The sequence below is a fragment of the Procambarus clarkii genome, chromosome 32, assembly GCF_040958095.1.
Source record: "Procambarus clarkii isolate CNS0578487 chromosome 32, FALCON_Pclarkii_2.0, whole genome shotgun sequence".
Classification (NCBI taxonomy): Eukaryota; Metazoa; Arthropoda; class Malacostraca; order Decapoda; family Cambaridae; genus Procambarus; species Procambarus clarkii.
Window position 1 is genome coordinate 10,418,286 of NC_091181.1, and position 14,514 is coordinate 10,432,799.

The window sequence follows — 14,514 nt, forward strand, 5'->3', positions numbered from 1 at the left end:
CACTTACTTTGGTTGAACTTTAATAAGTAAGTAAGTAATTATCAAAAGAAGGCACCAAACTGGGAAGGCTATGTTGTACCATCAAATGTGCGGAATAATCAGAGGGCGCTAAATATCACCAAGGATGCCAATACGAGAACAAAAACGCATAAGGCGAACGATATCAAAAGTATCCGGGTCACCAAGAATTTTAATGAGGGACAGGTGACCGCGAGGGGAGGTCGGAAAACAAGACACATGCTCGTCCTGGAAGTCAGGACATTCAAGAAGGACATGCACGACCGTAAGAGGGACAATGCAATTAGGACAATAAGGAACAGGGCGGCGCTCCATCAAGTGACCATGGGTTAAGCGAGTATGGCCAATACTCAACCTTGCCAGAGCTGTTTCCCATCACCGGTTACGGTGGAAGGAGGACGGCCACGAGGAACCACAACATTTAAAAGTACGTAGTTTGTTACCAGTAACAGACAACCAAGAAGCCTGCCAACGGGTAAGGATGGAGGAATGGATAACCGGGTAAAAGTTAGAATATGGAATACCTTTACGAGAGATGGGACAATAGCGGACAGCTTCCTTGGCGGCAGCATCCGCAAGCTCATTTAAAGACACACCAATATGGCTGGGAACCCAACAAAACTCAACCGACTTAAATTTACTGTGAACAAGAAACAGCCAATGCTGAATCTCGAGAACTACTGGATGAACTGGATTAAAGGACCCGAGAGCCATGAGGGCACTACGAGAGTCAACAACAACTACAAAGGAAGACTGACAACGAGAAAGCAGGAGACGAAGAGCATAGAGAATAGCATAAAGCTCTGCTGTAAAGATGCTAGTCTCCGGAGGTAAGCGACACATATAAGTGCGATCAGGAAAAACAACAGAGTAGCCAACACCGTCCGCAGACTTAGACCCATCGGTGAAGACAGAAACGGAGCGGGAGTGAGAAGAAAAGTGCTCGAGGAAAAGGCGTTTTAGAACCGTAGGAGGGGTAAAAGCTTTAGTGATGCAGGTCAAGGATGTAGAAAACCGCGGAAGGGGGACCCTCCACGGGGGCAAAGAAGGAACAACACGAGGAGAAACATTAGAAATACGAACGGAAAGAGAATCCTGTAGGCGAGATAACCGGACAGACAGAGGGAGGTGGTGAAGAGGAACAGGAACCGCAGGAGGGGTAAAAGTTAAAGCACGACAGAGGCGAGAGGAAGGATGTTGTAAGGACCGCGCAAGATAGCGAAGACAGTAGCGATCACGGCGGTCCTGGAGAGACAGGAAGCCAGTGTCAACATACAAACTAAGGACGGGAGTCGAACGAAAGGCACCAGAACTGAGGCGCAACCCAGTATGGTGCAAAGCATCAAGACGGCAAAGAGTAGAAGGAGATGCAGACGAGTAAGCAGGGCAACCATAATCGAGACAGAACGAGAGAGGAATGTAAAGCAAGGAGAGTGTGCCTATCTGCCCCCCAAGAAGTATGGGACAAGACCCGAAGGAGGGTAAGGGCCTTAGAGCACTCAACACGGAGGTAAGAGATATGGGGAGACCAAGACAAACGAGTGTCAAGGAATAACCCCAAAAGCTTCGCGGAATCTTTGTACTCAAGGGGATGACCATAAAGTGACAAAGAGGGACGAAGAAAGACCCGTTTCCGAGTAAAAGTCATGGCACAAGTCTTAGAAGTAGAGAACTTGAAGCCATGATCGGTGGCCCAAGAGGACACGGCATCAATTGCAAGTTGAAGCCGGCGCTGAAGGAGAGGCGAATCATCACCCTGACAGCAAAGGGTAAGATCATCGGCATAGAGAGCGGAGAAGACACCTGAAGGAAGAAAGGACAGAAGACCATTGAGGGCAACTAGAAAATGAGTAGTGCTCAGAACACTACCCTCGAAAGGAACGACGAGAGAGGAAGCTGCAGAGAAAGAGAGGGAGATGACCAGAAGGCCAAAAGAATGAAGTTGGGATAGAATATGATATCGCCAAGTGGTGTCGTAAGCCTTTTCCAGGTCAAAAAGGACGGCAACAACGGAGGACTTCGCAGCAAAAGCAGTACGAATATAGACCTCCAAGTTCACCAGGACATCTGTCGTGCTGCGGCACTTGCGGAAACCAAATTGAGAACGGGAGAGGCGGTGATGGTGTTCCAGGAACCACATCAGACGAACGTTAACCATACGTTCAAAGAGTTTGCAGACACAACTTGTGAGGGCAATAGGGCGAAAGTCCTTAGGGGAAGTACCCAGAGACCCCGGTTTGCAAACAGGGAGGACAACGGCATCGAGCCAGTCCTCAGGGACCGACGACGACTCCCAGATCCGATTATACAGACTCAGTAAATACTGAGACGTGCTCGGAGAGAGATGGTGAAGCATCTCATAATGAATACCATCGGAGCTCGCCGCCGTAGAACCGCAGAGGGCCAGGGCAGAACGAAGTTCAGAGAGAGAGAAAGGATCATTATAGGGAAGCCGAAGACGAGTGCAGAAATCTAAAGGACGAGACTCAAGGACAGGTTTACGAAGAAGGAAAGATTGGGGAAGATGAAGACCAGAGCTAACAGAAGAAAAGTGGGAGCCCAGTACGGAAGCGACCTGCAACGGGTCCGCCACAAGAGTATCATGGAGGTGAAGGACCGGTGAAACATCGGGAATGAACTTACCCGCTATCTTGCGGATACCCTTCCAGATCTATGGCAGAGGACGTAATTGTGGAGACATAAGATGCCCAACATTCACGCTGTGCTCAGGCTGCACGCTTACAGCGGATAGCCTGAGCACAGTCCGCATTCCACCAGGGAACGCACTTCCGTGGACCCTGAGAGGAAGAGTGAGAAATAGAGCGGAGGGCAGCGTCGAAGACAGTGTCATGAAAAAGGAGGAGAGCACGAGGGAGAGGCAGAAAGGAGAGGACAGAGAGAGCAGCACTGAGGGTAAATAGGTTCCAGTCTGCCTTAGCAAACTGCCATCTAGGGAAGGAGAGGGAAGGGCGAAAAGAGAAAAAGGAAACAAGGATTGGGAAATGGTCACTGCCATGGAGGTCATCAAGAACCTGCCACGTGAAATCTAAGAAAGAGAAAAAGAGCAGAGAGAAAGATCAAGACAGGAAAGGGTGCGAGTCCGAGAGTCCAAATGAGTGGGCTCACCAGAATTCAGAAGAGACAGGGAAGAAGAGAGTATAAACAGCTCAAGAAGGCGACCTCGGGTATTCGTCAGAACATCACCCCAAAGAGAATGACGACAATTGAAATCAAATCAGGAAGAGAAAGCGGGACACTTGGGGAGAGATAAATGGAACAAACTGTGTATCATTTCCCCACAAAGATACGAGCAGCAGAACAATGGAGAGGCGAAGGAAAAAGTAAGGAGACAAAGGAAACATCAGCGCGAATCTAGAGAGCAGAAGAATTAGAAGCCCCAGCAATGGCTGGGTGGGAGGTGAGAAAGGAATAGCCACGAAAACGACCAGGACGAGCACCAAGCATCGGCTCCTGGAGACAGACACACAGGGGCGAAAACCGCGAAATCAGAAGTTGGAGTTCGAGGAAATTGGCGTAATAACCTCGAACGTTCCATTGAAGAATAAACATCGACGAGAAAAGAAAGGACAACAACAGAGAACAAGGAAGAAACAAAGGCGAAAGAGCAACATAGCACGTTAAAGAATATCAGGGTCAGCAATGTCAGGGTTAGGGGGCATGGGTAAACTGAGCAAAAGACGGAGGGAAGGAAGTGGGAGAACAGACCAGAGGTGGGCGGGCGGGGTCCGGAGGAGGAGGAGGAGGAAGAGGTTGAACTTTAGTAGCTATTTGTTGAACCATTCATTCAGTCTGTCTAGGTCATCTTGTAGCCTCATACTATTTTCCTCCGTCTTAATCCTCCTCATAATTTTTGCATCATCAGCAAACAATGAGAGGAATGATTGAATACCATCTGGTAGATCATTTACATATATCAGAAACAGTATGGGTCCAAGGACTGAACCCTGCGGGACTCCATTGGTGACGTCTTGCCAAATCTGAGGCCTCACCCCTCACAGTGGCGTGCAGTCTTCTGTTACTTAGGTACTCCCTTATCCAATGGAGTACCTTCCCTTTCACTCCTGCCTGCATCTCCATGCTGTGGATGACTGCTGGATTGTGATGGTGGTGTTCAGCCGTGGTGCTATGTGGTGTGACACACATGACAAACTGACTACTAATACCCGCATTTGACATTAAGAACGACAATATAACAATATTATTTCAGCGTTTTCTCCTTGTCGATGCCTCCACACCCAGGGAAAGCGGGGAACAATAATACTTATGAGGATAAATAAATAATGAGGATAAAAACAAATCATGGGATAATGTAGTTCTTGGTATAACATTTTATAAACCTGAAAACTCTCCTTTGACTTGGAAAAAGAATGTTGATTAATTACGAAGCTATTTCCTCAGGAGTTAACATTGAGTTGCATCATATCCTAATCATTACCACTAAATGGTCTTATTAATGACAAATGTTGTGGCAGGAGTGTAGGCTTGAGAGACGTGAGCGTCATGAGGTCTGAGGGGTAGCCTCTGAGATACTGGACCACCATCAGGCGCTCCGGCGAAGGACCCGCTATGGTGCAGAAGTCGGCCTCCTCCCGCTGAAGCTGACCCATCATGCCTGTGAAGCCGCCACCCTTCTTCAGTAGACCCCACGCTCTCTCTGGCTCTTCCCGGATTTCGAAACTGTTCATCAAATAGTCAATAATTTATCGTTATTTAAACGATAAATGGTATTTAAATTGAATTTAAATTGAAAAACATTAAATATAACAGCTAAATCGCCTGCAGACTAAGAGTCCTCATAGGTATGAGTTAATGATGATTTTACTAAAAAATAAAGTTGCTTCGAAGATGACAAGTTAATTAACATACAACCCGTTTCAATTCCTAACTAAAAGGAAGAGGCAATTGGTTGCTAAAATATAAAAAAAATGCAGAGTATGATGTTATCCCTAAACTTAAAATTGCAGTAAGTCAAATGAATTCTCGAAATTCTTTTTAATAATTATTTGAAGTCATGAGAAAGATGATCCAAATTAAGACAATGTAAATATTAATTTATATTGTGTACAGTGTTGGTATAATTTATAATATATGATAGATTATTTGCTGTTTGTATGTCTAAAGTTGGAGGCCAGGACCTAGATTCTCGAAGCTCAATGTATTTCTTCGTAAGTAGGTGTGCTACGAAGGTTCTTAAATATTGCTAAGAACGTTCCTACGTATGATTCAGGAAGGTGTTCTTGCAGAGATTTTAGCAACTTCCAAGTAGTACAATTACGTTTCGCTAGATGTCTCTAGGGCTTTTTAAATGGCCAATCAGAGAGACGGTAACATTTTTCATCTCACACCTGTAGCCAATCACTTTGCTGCATATCGGAGCTCATCCGTGGTCACTTTCCACCTATTTACCTCAAATTAACTTATAAAATTTGTATATTTTTATGGAAAACTAAGTTTTTTCAACTTCTACAGTCATCACCGACATTGTAATAAACAAATATGTTACTTTTTTTGGTTACCTACGTAACTCTAAGAGACATTGTGTGACTTTCCTTGCCGCTCCGAAGATTGAGAAGTGATGCTATTTATTTACGTATATATTTACCTAAATTTACCCAAGAGCCACTAACTCTAGTAGCCTCGACAAGGACAGAGCGCCAGGGGCTTGTTAAAGGTCCTGCCAATTGTCCTAATGATATTTTCTAGCTGGATTTTGGCATTTACGACTTCAGTGAATAGGCGGTTTCAAGGCTTTATAACTCTCTGGGTGAAAAAGCATCTCCTGTTTTCAGTCCTACTTGAGACGACATACTCTCCAACACTATATCTGTGATTGCCCTGTTATCAGTGACTTCAGACCAAATGGTCTGAGGTACTTGGAGGTCTGTAATTACTTCATACACTCAGGAATATTGGAAGATATTCTTGCGCTGTACCCAGATTTTACTAGTGTATGATTTTACTAGTGTATGCCTTACATTTCTTGTTCTCTCCTGATTCCATGTATGACAGGCCGTCCTGTGAGATGGGGATGTTGGATGAGCTTGTAGCTGTTTTTTTATCTTCACTGTGTGGTTCTTCATGCAGAATAGGGAAGCAGCACATTGCTGGGTATACCTAAACTTGGTAAAATAAACATTGTTTGAGAGGAGTCTTGTAGAAACTGGTAAGAGTAATTATAATATAATGATTCCATGATTCAGTGTTCACCTCTTGTGAAAATCGTGAAGTTGTTGTTTAGTCAGAGTCGATTTGTTTTTTTTATACTGAGGCTGGTATTTTCTCCCCTGATTCCATATATAACTAACCATCCTGTGAGGTGGAATATTAGATGAACTTATTGCGAGATTTTCTTCTACGTTTACCTCCCTTAGGAGGTGGACTTCAAACATAAAGAACTACACACTCAGATATTTCTACAATAAGCATGAGCCCAATAGAAAAGGAAAAGCGGGAGCAAACCGCCAGGCGCCCACTACAAGGGTGAAAACCTTTCCACTTGGGCCGCTGGTTCCTCCTAGTTAAAAAAAAAGTTAAAACCAGTAAAGGGTAACCGACGGGTTCTCACACAAAATTTAACTTTGATGTGTGGCGATATGAATTGGAATTCGAATTTCCCAAGAACAGCCGTCATTAAAAAAAAAAAGATCACATTTACAGACAATCGTATAAAGCAGAACATGGGTGGAAAAGAATGGTTGAAGGGTTGACATCAAAGACAGTTTTCTATAACAAAACAATTTATTAACAAGAGACTAAACTACTACAACATCGAGTTTACGTTACGTTATTGTCCATTCAGTGGCACTATAACAACTGCTACTTAACAACCATGAAATAGCAACGACTCTGGTCCATTGCTGCACGGCTGAATACTGAACTACCCTGAACACAGGTGTGCCCACTGACGACGCAATATTGCAAACAAATATTCACAAGACTAAGTTTACACAACAGTAAGTGATTAATTACGTTACTGTCCATCCAGTGGTACTTGCAAGACAGCTATTCAAAGCCCCTCGCACTACGGGCAGATTAAATGAACTAACTGAACAATGGTGCCCACTGATGACACAAGCTTGCAATCAATATTGTCATGGCTTCCCGGTGCCCAGATACTATAATCACAATCTTACGGGACCTCCAGCCCTCCCGGCGAGATACCCACGTAACTAGGCAGGTAGTTCAACACTGACTCCCCCTATCACAAAGTAATGTGAACACTCCTTGCAACTCCCTGCAAGAAGTTGCAAATGTAAACAAAGCTAGGCAAGGTGGGATTCTGAGACACTTCTCCAGTAATCCCCAAGTTACTTTACTTTCGTCTCTAGACGATGAACCAAAGAAATTGTCTTAATCAATTACAAAATTGATTATTTGATTAATTATGTTAATTGACTGTCAACAGCAGTAAGCAACACAGCTCTTCTACGTTAATCACCAACACTTGTCTCTTACAACAAGTCAACTTGTTAACAATAACTCAAAGTCTCTTAAATTACATCACACTTGACTCCCTCAAGCATTCAGTGAGTAATTCCTAATTAATGTCAAATGGACAACTAATTAAATCCTGAGAGGAGTTGCGCCCTAGCTCCACTGGGGTGCAGACGTGTTGCCACAGCGCTCTGGCAGTTGGTGACTGTTTGCCTGTTTGGCTGGTTGGGGGCGTGTGTGTCTCTGCCCGACTGTGCTGACGTGGAGTTCACGATGGGGGTCCCTCTTTTCCCTGTAGTACGGGCTCAGTCTGAGGGCCTTGAATTTTCTGTACGGGCTGGGTACCCGGAGATAGTGCTGGTGTGTGATTTGCTTTCTGTCTCTGTGATAGACATTTATGGAGTCGAGTTGGTAACAGCACGTCGGGCGATCGTGAAGTTCACAGAGGAGTTGGCGTATCAGGAATTTATCCGTCGTACGAGGGGTGGACCTTACCCCTGCTGTATGGTGCGGGCACTGTGACCATCTCTGATCGGAGTGGTGCCCTCACTTACGTCAGTGTACATGGGGAACCCCTGGAGTTTCCAGAGGGTCTGCTACAGCGGTACTTCAGCCGGTTTGGCGCCATAGTTAGTGTGCATTTGAACATGGAATCTTTCAGTCCACTCAATGGTGTGAGGACTAACATTCGCACCCTGGGCATGCGGCTCCGGGCAGACATTCCGTCCTCTGTGCGTCTTATAGGTTACAACGTTCGGGTGTTTTATGCCCGCCTGTTGGAAATTTCCAACATTAATACACTACTATTGTATTATAATATATCATCATTATATACTAACTACAGTAGTTACTAATTTCACTAACGGTAGTGTTAATATAAATTAACAATTTTATTTGCGCATTAGTGCTAGAATTCGCACGAAATCGAGTAACAAAATTGGGTCAGATAATGTCTAGTTAGACACGTTCATTACCAATGTGTTAGAGAATTGAATGTAGTTCTCTAAAATTATCAGTATTCCGTGTAATAATTACCTACGGATAATATGACTCCCGATAATCCAAAACCGAGAGTTATTAACTGTAATTATTATCAAGCAGCAGTATTATCTGTTACGTACGAATGCTATGGAGAGAATAAACATCTTCTCCATTTCTCGTTTAACACCATTAAACAAGAATATGATAATATTTAAGTCCCTATAATTGCAACCCTGTTCTCATTAACGTATTACATCAATAATTACGCGGAAAAGAATTATCCGTGATTAATAATTTCTGTAGTGAATGTGAGAGACGGGTTGAGGGAGGGCGAAGACGCCATTGCACACGAGGCATTCCTGGCGATAAGAGTGGCGAGACGCGTGGTAGTGACGGAGGAGTTTTTCAACAAGAATTACGTTGTAACTCCATCAATAGACAACAATTGCCTATTCACGTGTTCTACAGTTCCCTGCCAGTTAATAACGCGTCAACAATTGAAGCCAAGGCCCGTAATTATGCGTACACAGCAGTGGACACCTGGGACTGGCCGACACGGTTTCGGCAGACCTTAGTATTTGATACGCTCATGTTAAGTATACCATTCTCGTTTGATGCATCATTCTAGATTGTATATTTGTGGGTAGTCTGTTGTGACAACGAATGGATACCTAATACACAACATTAGTTAATTTTCCACATTTATTTCAGTTTTCATAAATAATTGAAATAATTCGTAGCCTAATCAAATGCTACTTAAATTTCTCTGATTTCAGCGTGTATACGAGGAGTCGACAAGTTGTTTCTCTTCATTCGTGATATTCACCTCAGGTTCTTTCTTTATTGGGATCCTGTGACCACGAGGACGAATGACAAAATGGCGTTACAGAAATCGTCTTACAGCTAAAACATTTATTTTGTACAAATTTACCTAAGATTATTACTGATTTCCATATAATTTATATAGGATCTTTACAGTGAATAATTTATTGCCAGAAATTATGATTTGGTAATTACTGTGTTTGCTCTTACTGTTGCTCAATAATTCATAATCTTTAATATTCATAATTTGAAGTATCATATCTTTGAATCTTAGTTTAGATTTACTATGTTACTAACTCAACAATGAACTAGTGACGAATCACACTGGTTCCTAGATATATATGAACTTCTAGAAATACCCCCCCCCCCCAATGTTGATATTTGAGGCTTTGACTTTACTTAATAATACAGTCTATTCATTATTTTCAAGTGATCATTAATTTAATTATTATCCATAGGCACTGATTTTATAGTGTTAATATTATAATCACCATTATTCGTTTTCCTTCTTTTCTCAAAAGTGGGTGGTCCTTCGATTTATTTAAATACAATAATCAAATAATTGAATATATGAGTTCAAGCCCCAGAAATCCAACATTTTGGTCCTTTGAACCGGATACAATCCAATTAATATTAAACTATATCGGTTCTCAGAGAACAAAACAAGATTTGGTCCTCTTCAAACTGGATAGATAGCTTAGAATCAAGCTATCCTTAATATATATTAATTAATCACTAACACCAATTGTGTGTTAACCATTATTGGGCTATACAAATATTTCAATTTACGGCTGTAAGCAGACTGTCCATTATAGCCTAAATTCAATCCATAATTACTGATTCACTCAAGTCAGTGAATTCATTAATAGTGTAGAATCCAGTATGCTAATACAAATTACTGATCCCATACTAATTAATCATTACTAACCCTGATAACATTATATTCCACAATTAGGAAGTACATTCAGGTGTTAAATATTATTTATGGCAGTAGAATACTTGCCAAACACAATTAATACTCTTGTGTTCATTTAACACTTTCGCCCGCCCGGCTAAGGTTAAAAAAAAAGCAGTATGTGCTCTGGGCGTTTTTGTCGCTTAAGCGTCAAAACAAAAATGTGTATACTCTTTTTACTCTCCTGACCTTAGTTCTTGAGCTACGTATTTCATTTTGGTACCAACGTGTTCGCAATAAAATTCTCTAGAAGAACATTGGTAAAAACTGTCACGAAAGGTATAGGGATACCAGCACCAAATAAAAACCTACTTAGATGACTAGCCGTGAGCGCCCAACAGCAACAAAATGATTTTACTCTTGGGATTGTTATCACTTCCACACTTGTCCTACAGCGTTAATTTTGGTATCAATGGACTCGCAATGAAATTTTCAACATGGTGATATGAATATAAACGTAGAATAATGGTCGCAGCCCACCCGCAAGAGTGTGGGAAGTGGCGGAACTGTTACCTGGTATCGGTGACGCGACGACACAGGTGCGATACGGCGCTTTGAAAGTTTATACTTACTTCACTGTCCTGACATTATTATTCTATGTACGTCATTCATTTTTGTGCCAATGTGTTTGCAATAGAATGTTCTATGAGCCCGTAGGTAAAAAAGATCAACAAAGCGTAAAATAGAATAGCGCCAAATATAAAAAAACGCTGGAACATATCAGTGAGCGTCAAACACACATGAAATGTTTTTACTGTTGTTATGTTTGTTAAGTTTATACTTGTTGCACACAGTTATTTTTGGTTGTACATTGATTGGAATAAAATTCCCTAAACAGACATATGCATATAATACATGATATGGGAGAAGCATTACCAGTATAAACGGCTAAATTCACCCACATGCAACCCGTTTGGGACACACATGCAGACACACGCTACACCCAAAAAAAAATCTATGATGGTTCGAGTCTACTTATGGCAGTTTATGTGATACAGTGTTCATTCTGGTATAAAAATGCTCGTTTCAGTTTGTAGTTCATGCGATTTTCAGAATCAACTGTGTGAGAGTTTTATTAGTGGTTTGTAATATAATGAAATTGGTATAAGGAATTGAGCTCGGAAAATTTCTAAGAATCTTCTTTATTCTTTAACCTTTATTCCTGTCGTGATATTCAATTAGGTCGCCTGAGGAAGGACTTGCTTAGCTAACACACCAGTGTAGTAACCAGCTCATTCCTCACTTTGGGACCAGGTATGAACAATTGACTAGGCGCGAGCAAACGCCGAGACCCCAATGAAAATTGAAATCCCCCCCACTAGGCCGTCGACCTTCGCCATTCGCCGAAGCAAATCTAACGAGTAGGTCCTGGGCTCTCACAACAATAATTTATTGTTGTGTGGTGCCGTATATTTGGTCCAAAACTCAGAATCAGTTTCAATTTTATTAGTCGAGTGTGAAGAACACTTGCATAACAATAATAATGTGTGGGGTGTAACTAAAAGACAGTGTTAACCATAACAACTTAGTTTATTCAATAAAGTACTAACTACTACAACAAAACAAAAAGAAATGTCAATGACGTTACTCGAAATCCTTCCTGTGACACTATCAATGACAGCTAGACACCAGCCCCTCGGACTGCATAATGAACTAACTCGAACATAAGCGTGAACACAGAGGAATCAACAAGAAACAAGAACTAACAGATCTATAATCACAATTACCACAAATGACACAGTGGGTTCTGAAACACGTCTCCAGTAACCTCCTAACTGTTCTACGCCTCGGTGCAGTCTACACCTGCAACAGCGGTTGCAATGCAATCAAATCAGTAGTCTTTCAATGACAACAATAACTAATGGGTTCACTGGCAACTCCAGCACCTTTACTCAAATTAATCCTTAGGCTAACACTCCGTCCCACGGACGATCAACAATCAATAACAATTGATTTACGTTAATAACAAAATAACATTTACGTTAAATTAACAACTCTTACAACTGTCACTAGTACTGCGGAAATTACACAACACTCTACCCCTCGAGCATTCAGTGAGAAAATCCCATTAATCCCTGTACTACCAGACTGCTGATTAATCTCTTTACTAGTTACGTTAATTTACGTTAATCGGTTACTAATCACTCAGCGATGGTAAACTCTGATATACAATGTCCAAAGTGCTAAGAGAACGGTAATCACTCGTGATAACCTTTAGAGTAATTAATTACTATTCTCAAGATCAATAATTAAACAATTAAAATACGCAACCTTTCACACTGGCTCAGCAATATACATTAAGGTATGAATTCCGTCTGAGCCTTCCATACTCAGACCAATTCAGGTGGCTAATAACAGTAATTAGCCCCACGTTTACGTTATTCTAAAATGACGTTACTCCTCCCACAAGTCAATCAAGTGCCAGTACTTCCGGACAGATAAATAACGACGTTACGTTAATGGAACAATGGAGCCTTCGTGTGAGTCGATCAAACAAGGATCGAGGTTAATTACTTTGACTTCCTGAAACACGTCAATTACCCGGCCCACTGACCGTTAATTACGACAGACAATACTCTAATTCTTATCTGGCTGATGGCTAGGCTCCTTGAGACTACCGTAGCTGCTTGGCAGGAAAGTAAATTAACCCAAACGTATTCTACGTTACTCAAATTGTCAAAGAACAAATTCTCTTAAAGCAATGGGCGTTCCCTTGGTTACGTTATATTAATTGCCTTGCAATCACCTCACTGAATACTGGACTTCGATGTCCTACTAGATAACCAGGAGAATATATGTGCACCCAAGTACTCGTCTACAGCCGAGTTCACCCACGACAATGACAAATCACACTAACAAATCACAGTGATTTACGTTACAATCCGGTTGCAATGACAATACTGCAGAACCTAGTAAAATAACATACAGGACATGAACCCTCTAGAACACTGCCCCACAATGACTCTACTGAACTGCAATCACATACGGTGATGCTCAACACTAGCAACAATCACCATCAAATAACAACCCCTTTGCAATAACACACACGGCAAGTACTCTAATTTCCAAGTATTAGAATACTGCACACACTTACTTACTTACTGTTGCAAATGACCCCAGTGCTCTCAATAACCCCTAGAACATAGGTCCCAAATTTGCAATCACCACACAGTAAATAACACAATAACACTGGGCACCGTGACACTATGATTATATATATATATATATATATATATATATATATATATATATATATATATATATATATATATATATATATATATATATATATATAATTACTGCTGATACATGTAACCTACAGCTATCAAACGTTATTGGGAACACTAAGGAGATCTCGCACTCCTTAAATCACATGGGTGAGTGATTTATCGATCACGCATGCCGATAAACACTCTCGAGAGTTACGTTACTCGACAGAGCGATGGCGGTCTCTCCAGACAGCCTCGTCACTCACCAAATTCTACCAAAATTACGTTAGTACTGCAACCACAATATATATTGTGACGATAATCTCTTTCAAGAGAGATTGAGTCTGCTCTTCCCTACATAAGTACGTCAATATACAAGAGACTATATACAAAATAAGTTCACCAAGTATCGCCAAACGTTTTGCCCAGAGAGCAAATCGTACCCAGCACACCGTGACACCTGCTACCACCGCCGTAACCAGCTAACCACCAGCTCATCCTCTGCCTGCCTGTCGCTGATTGGCTGGTGACTCGTCGCCCCTGCCCTCCGCCTCCACCACAAGTCGACGTCTGGGCTGCAGTGCGGCAGTATCGTCAGAATATCTCAGTGCTCCTTGCAGTTGACATCTCTCGCTGGTAGACTAAGCCTTGGCTTTCGTGTACTAAGGGAGGTGGCAGCTCGAAGCCAGTATTCCAGCACCACTAATATTTTATTTTGCTATCACTGTAACTTACTTGTCTTAACGTAACTTTTCATTTGCCAGTGATTATTCATGTTATTTTGTTTGTTGGCTTATCTTGCATATTTTTATGTGATTACCTTTATACATGTCTTGTTTTTCTAGAGTAATTAAAATTTCATTGTTTATATACTTGTGTTTTGTGTGTCTTCCCATTACCTTACCACAGACGAAAGGACCAACTTTTCTCTTTTTTTTTTATTATGTGACGAGGCCCTGCCCCTAGCTTTTGAAACAGCCGAACACCAACGCTTTACCGTCACAATATATATATAAATCACACTTGTCATGGCCCTGGGAACAATACAAGAAATTAAGACCACACTGTGGTACA

The 14,514-nt window shown here is 41.8% G+C and overlaps 1 protein-coding gene across 1 annotated transcript in view; it reads right to left on the bottom strand.

Moving 5' to 3' along the window:
* Nucleotides 1-14,514, bottom strand: part of LOC123759257 (glutamate receptor ionotropic, delta-1-like) — a 73,287-nt gene that overhangs the window by 8,918 nt on the left and 49,855 nt on the right. The window contains exon 2 of the mRNA XM_069334969.1: nt 4,475-4,716. Coding sequence (XP_069191070.1) covers nt 4,475-4,716 — 242 coding nt within the window. The remainder of the gene's footprint in view (nt 1-4,474; nt 4,717-14,514) is intronic.